Source organism: Diuraphis noxia, unplaced genomic scaffold (genome assembly GCF_037042655.1).
Source record: "Diuraphis noxia isolate RWA-SAM2 unplaced genomic scaffold, SU_Dnox_SAM2 contig0001, whole genome shotgun sequence".
NCBI lineage: Eukaryota > Metazoa > Arthropoda > Insecta > Hemiptera > Aphididae > Diuraphis > Diuraphis noxia.
Window position 1 is genome coordinate 57,797,204 of NW_028301711.1, and position 6,533 is coordinate 57,803,736.

At 28.1% G+C, this 6,533-nt stretch overlaps 1 protein-coding gene across 1 annotated transcript; it reads left to right on the forward strand.

Moving 5' to 3' along the window:
• The first annotated feature begins 213 nt into the window (after positions 1-213).
• Positions 214-561, forward strand: LOC149061009 (uncharacterized). The gene has a single exon (XM_089230806.1). It carries the CDS (start codon positions 214-216, stop codon positions 559-561), a length of 348 nt encoding a protein of 115 aa, XP_089086932.1.
• The last annotated feature ends 5,972 nt before the right edge of the window (positions 562-6,533 follow it).

Consider the following 6,533-nt stretch of genomic DNA (forward strand, 5'->3'; position numbering starts at 1 on the left):
GTTGTAAGTACACAACAGTGGTGCCATCTATCAAGCAATATCTAATATTATTAACATAAAAGCTGTTACAATGCAGCAATAACTAATGAAGTAGCTTTAGTAATAGTTGGGCAGCAACTTGATAAAATAGATATTATCATTCAAAGCCACGATAATTGACTACAACAGATAAGTGAATTACACAGATCTTAGGACATACTTCAATATCCTCTAATGTTCAGTTATGTAGAAGATGGATACTCGATAGATTTTTTACAGAATAATACTCAGAAGGATGCAAATAAAAAAATCCCCTTTAAGAATAAAACTGTATCAGCTTCTGATTTGTATTCATACAGAATTATGGTTAGAAAAGAACTAGATAATCATTTGCTTCGTTATGGACTATTGTTAAACCAATATTTAGTAGATATGTATGCACAAATAGATACTGAAAAATTATTTTTTATCAGAAATCATCAAAAAAAGCTTAGAGCAGATAAATGTATTCATTTAAAAGATGCCGTTGGAAGACAAAATGTTGAAGCAGATCAACTCGGAACATTAGTTGTGTTGCCATAATCTTTTATAGGAGTTCCACGACATATGCATGAACGATACCAAGATGCACTGATGTATATTTCACACTATGGCAGCTCAGATTTATTCATAACTTTTACGTGTAATCCAAAATGGCAAGAAATCCAAGAAACACTTCTACCAGGACAAAAAAATTACCATCGCACAGACATCATTGCAAGAGTTTTTAATTTAAAAGTTAAAAAATTAATGGACATGTTGAGAAAAGGTGATTTGTTTGGGGAATTGAGGTGCCATATATATTTCATTGAATAGCAGAAGCGAGGCCTAACTCACATACACATATTGCAATGATACTTGGGGAATCGAATATCATCAGATATGATAGATGCATTCGTGTGTGCTGAGATTCCAAATCCAGTTATAGATCCTTTATTGTATGAGATAGTATAGGCTAACATGATACATGGACCGTGTGGACTTTTATTATGACTGGATCTGCAAAAGGTGAATCAGTCTTATTTCTCGCATACCAATGATACCATCAGATTATCCTTTCCCCTTCAAGAGAGTGCAGTTTCCTGTAATAGTATGTTGTTCCATGACAATAAACTAATCAGAAGGGCAAACCTTGAAATTTGCAGGAATCGATAAAAGAGAAGATTGTTTTTCACATGGCCAATTGTGTGTGACATACTTCAGAGTCAGTACGCCCACGAGTTTAGTTATTTTGGCACCAACAGGAATTACAGCTCTATACTCGTATTATATTTACGATAAAAATCAGCTTAATAAACAATTAATATAATATGACATATTTTTTTAAACAATATTATTTAAATTTAATTTAAATATATAATATTTTATCTTACCAGATAGCAACAATTAATAAACCCGGCAACGACGGGTAATTCAGTTAGTAAATTAATAAATTAATTTTAAGTTTATGTTAAAAAATGGATAATTTTCTTTTTTGCCCAATGTTAGATTTAAATGTAGGCGTGGGTTCGGGTGAGGGGGAGGCACTTAAAGGCTTTAGTCCCCTTTTTTTAGAAGTGTTTTCTATTATTATCTATTATGTATTTTTTATATATATAATAAATAGTATCTGAGACTTAAAGTCCATAAATTTAAAACATACATAAAATCGCTAAAATTGTTATAAATCTTATCTATAATTTTATATTTTATCTTATAGGTTAACAATTAGATCACGATTCAGATTTTTATATCTATGTCTGTTTATATGTATATAGATTTGTGTATACATTTAGATAGAAAAGGTATTATGTTATTATTGTTTGCAATTAAACTAGATCAGATATTATAAGTGTGTCATGCATGACGATATAATATATAAGCATTATAAGCCAATTCATCATTCATGCATAGTCATAGCTACAACCAGTAGCGGATTTTAAGATCATTTGAGGAGGGAACGAATTATAGTATCATAGATTGATAGGTACTAACGAAAACGTAATTGAATACACATTTCCGATTTTCAAATTAAAAAAAAAAATCATTTTTTATATCATTTATTTATAAGTTTGAAGTTATAGTTATGACTTATGAATTTCATATTCAGTTTATCATAAGTAAAGATAAGCAATAGGGAAGGGTAATTGCCACGTAATCCCCTCAAATCCGCAACTGCCTACTACTTTAAATACATATGATTCAAATTAATTAATTCAATGCTTACTATACAAGGTGATTCACCAAGCATGTTCATTCCAATTTTCCTTTAACAATAAATTCATTTAAGTTTTGATTTTTGAAATTTTAAATACACTCAAAGACCATATTTTTTTGTTCTACTTAAGAGATATCACAAACTTCAGTTTTTTAAATTATTTAGTGTATAATTTTTTTAAACATTTTGATACGTCAAATTGAAAATTCAGATGTTTAATTTCTTAGTAGTTGAAATTTCTGCACTAAGAATATTAATATTTAAAAATGGTTTTATAAAAATGTAAATTGTATGTAATATTGAAACTAGTATTTATTATACTTGGGCCATTTTTATAAATTATTAATGTGGATAGATTAATATTAATGGCTAAAATATTCAAATCAACATAGTCCCATATTTTATAAGTCCATTACCAAGAAACTTTTATCCTTAAAACACAAAGTTAAATAACTCAAAAATTACTCTTACAAATTTTGATGCTGATATGTCGATTTAAAAAAATATGTGTATATATCCACTAAATAATTTACAGTTAAAAATAGGGGTATTCATTTGAAAAACAGAAGTTCGTATCTATAAGTATATTAGAACATTCTTTAGGCAATAAAAAACGTCTCAACCTATTTGAAAATAAGGTATATAAGTATATTTAAACTTTCAGAAAATCAAATTTTGAATGACTATATCACTGAAAAAGAAAAAAAGGAATGATATTTCTTGGTGAATCACGCTGTATAATGGTTTACTCGCGTCCAAAATTTTCACCATTTGTTAAAATCACAAAAATGTATATACATTTTATTTTATTTTTAAAAATAAATATACAACAATCGTATACAACATTTTCAGTTTTCATTGCTATAAGTCTTAAAAATTAATACGAGATATTTCATAAGCAGATCTCCAAAAATATTATAAACATATAAGTACATACAGTACAGTTAGATATAAATGACTATATTAGCGAAGTCATATAGCACATTTATTACCAAAAGCGTTACATTCAAAGACGATTTTGTAATTATATATGTATACAGTATGATATATATTTGAATACAGGATTGAATACTAATGTACAAAAAAGTGATAATCTACCTGCCAAATAAATTTTCTTAATTGAATAAGGAATTTTCATTTGCTTATATTTTTGATTTTTTTTTTCAGTTTTTTTTGGTGGTTTTTCACAATTATTTAGAAATTGTTTATAATTCAAATATTTACATTTTCTAAACTAATATTTACTTTAATCATCAATCAGTATTTGATAAAAGGTCTATATTATGTACATCTATTATACATAATACATTATACATAGTATCTCTATGAATCTACCACTCCAACCATCCAACTTAAAATGTAACCAAGAGCACAATACTACAATATTATACACAATATCACTGTAAAATCAATAACATTTTTAATACACTGTATTCAGAATCATGAGGAAAGTACTTAACGTTATTGTAAATAGTATGTCATTGATAATTAAATACAGTGTTTCTTCCATAAACATATTTATTAAAAAATATTTTTTAAACTTAACTTAATATAATAATCTGTATTTGATGGCATATTGATGAATTATAGTTTACTTAAATTTACTAAATCATATCTTGTTTACTACTTAAAATAATGACAATATAGGGATTTTGTTTAATTATTGCTCTATATGATGAAAAAAAAAAGAATAGTGGTTTTGGAAAACAAATATATAATCGTATAATAATTATGACCATATAAAAATTAATTTGTCACTTACTTCGTAGACATTTGGGAATAGTAGATGTTTTGTATATTTTTTCTAAAGGTTTATTTAAATATTTTAACATGTGGTACTTACTAATTATTTATTAAATATTCAACTTTTCAATATATATTCTGATAGATCACTATAGGTATATATTATTATGATATTGTGACGCTAAACTTCGGAAACGCTTCAAGTGTACCTCTACTGGCCGATGTTGCTAGCTTGCGAATGGGTGATCACCCGCATTTTTAGCAGCAAATAATTGCCACACATACAAAAACATATTCCAACTAAATGCCCCTCTCCCTACACACGCACACATAGTATCAAGCTAACAATTTTAGTAGTTGAAGTCGTAATTCTAATTAAAAAAAAATAAAAATATGATATTGATAAGTTATAAAATTATAATGTACGAAATTAATAATACTATTGTTTTCCATCCGCTACTTATTTTGATTTAAAGAGTATTATTAAACGTATTCGTTCTTACATTTCTACATAATTTATGTAACTAATCTAATTTATTTCAAGTCGTTTTTAAAATTTTTTTTTTCATTATTATTGTACCTAGTTAATAATTAATTATAATATTTCTACCAAATTATAACAACTATCATAGAGCTATCATAATCATTGTTAAGTATCAAAGCAACAATCGTACAGGTTTTTAGCTCACCTAAATAAAATCATAGATATTGTTATTAATTGTGTTTTTTTTTAAATATCTATCTCGGTATGAGACAGTATATACGTATACAAGATGACTGAACTGTTGGAAACAAATAATATTGTATTATGGAAATAAATCGTCATGTGTCAATCATTGTTTAACACCAATAATATGTTGTTTACGGTATAACAATAAGTGAACTATAGGTAATACAAACAACATTCCGGGGTTAACCTCGCACATAATATATACATATTACACATAGATAATAGTTTAAGTCAATATATGCACATCGCCACAGTGAATAATATACACCATGTATCACGTGGACTATTTTATTTCATTCTCCAGGTTGGGCTCTTTAAACTAAGGCTCATATTATAGGATTATCGCAAACGATGTGCTGGCATTTTCCGATGTGATATTGCGGTTCGCGTTTTTTCCCACCCCGAAATATTAAGACAAAACCTGCAGGATTAATATCTACTATTGTATCCGAAAGTTCGTAGAGTTATTATATGCCTCTCATAAATACGTCGGAGTTTTTTCAAATCGAAACCTAATGGTGATTCGAGGTATTTAATCATATACCTACCGTCGACAGATCATCTATAAATCAATGCATTATTCCAAAAACTTAATACCTGACCAGTTGGTACGTGCATATAAATATATTTAATGACCTATGACGTTTATTATACATCACAAGACTCTGCAGATGCAGTTATATTATGTATATATGCGATATTGCAAAGCGCAATTTCGCCTTGTCACGTCTTATGTCTGTGAAAAAAAAAGGCGTAATAAGACAGACAACGTCCTTCTCGGAAGACGTAATGCACAGATTTGTTTTCTCTGTCCATTATGGACACGACATGATAATATATTTCTTTTTCATGTAGTCAAAACAGCAGGTTTTCCAGTTATTATTAACTCTTAGGTTTATTCGTTTTGAACGTTACATGATATTGTTAGTTAGGTACAGATTATGGGAAGTTATGAAATACTAACGTTCAACATGTATCCAATTAGCATAGTTTACATCATATATTATTATCTAGGTTTTCAAATACGTCAGTATTAAAAATTCATATAATCGAAGTGAGATTCGCATTAAAATGATTTTATTCTAAATGAAATTGGGATTATTTTAATTAAAATTGTTTTATATATACAAAATTGATTGTTGGAGTACAATTTAAAACTGAAATATTTCTGGATAAAAATAAGATTTTAAATAGGGTATCCCAAAACCCACTTCAAAATTGTCATATCTTCATTTTGAAGTTATGGTTAAAAAATTAAGCTCTTGAAGTCTCGTAATCCCCGTTACAATCTATGTATAGCCTAATATATATACATAAATTATGACAAAAAACACTTAGTCTTAATTTATTAATTTAATTCTCAGTCACACACAAAACCTTTTTAAATAAAAACATACTTGTTTGGGATATTGCTCTCCTAATCTCTGTTTTCGCCGTTGTACGTATGTACTGCAATACTCTCTCTCGACCATATAACGTATAACTTAATTATTTCATTTTTTTTTTATATTTAATATTTGTGATAATGTATGTTTTTTGTATGGACGTTGTTTCATTCGAGTAAAAGCAGCACTAGCTTAGTACATCGTGGGATTTGGCTTCTTTTTTTTGTTGTTGTGTTTTTTGTCCATTGATCTTTTTAGTCACTAAAAGTTGGATACGAGAAAAATGATCATTAGTGGTCATGCGCCAAGCAGCAGTTTTGCTAAAGTGATTATCAAAATATAAATTCCTGTCCGTGTAACAGTAGGGTGACAATACAATGTTGAGAAACAATGGCTACAAAGGTGGGAACGAAGGACGGGTCACTGGCACCAACGTTCATTTTTCATGGTGCCGACCATA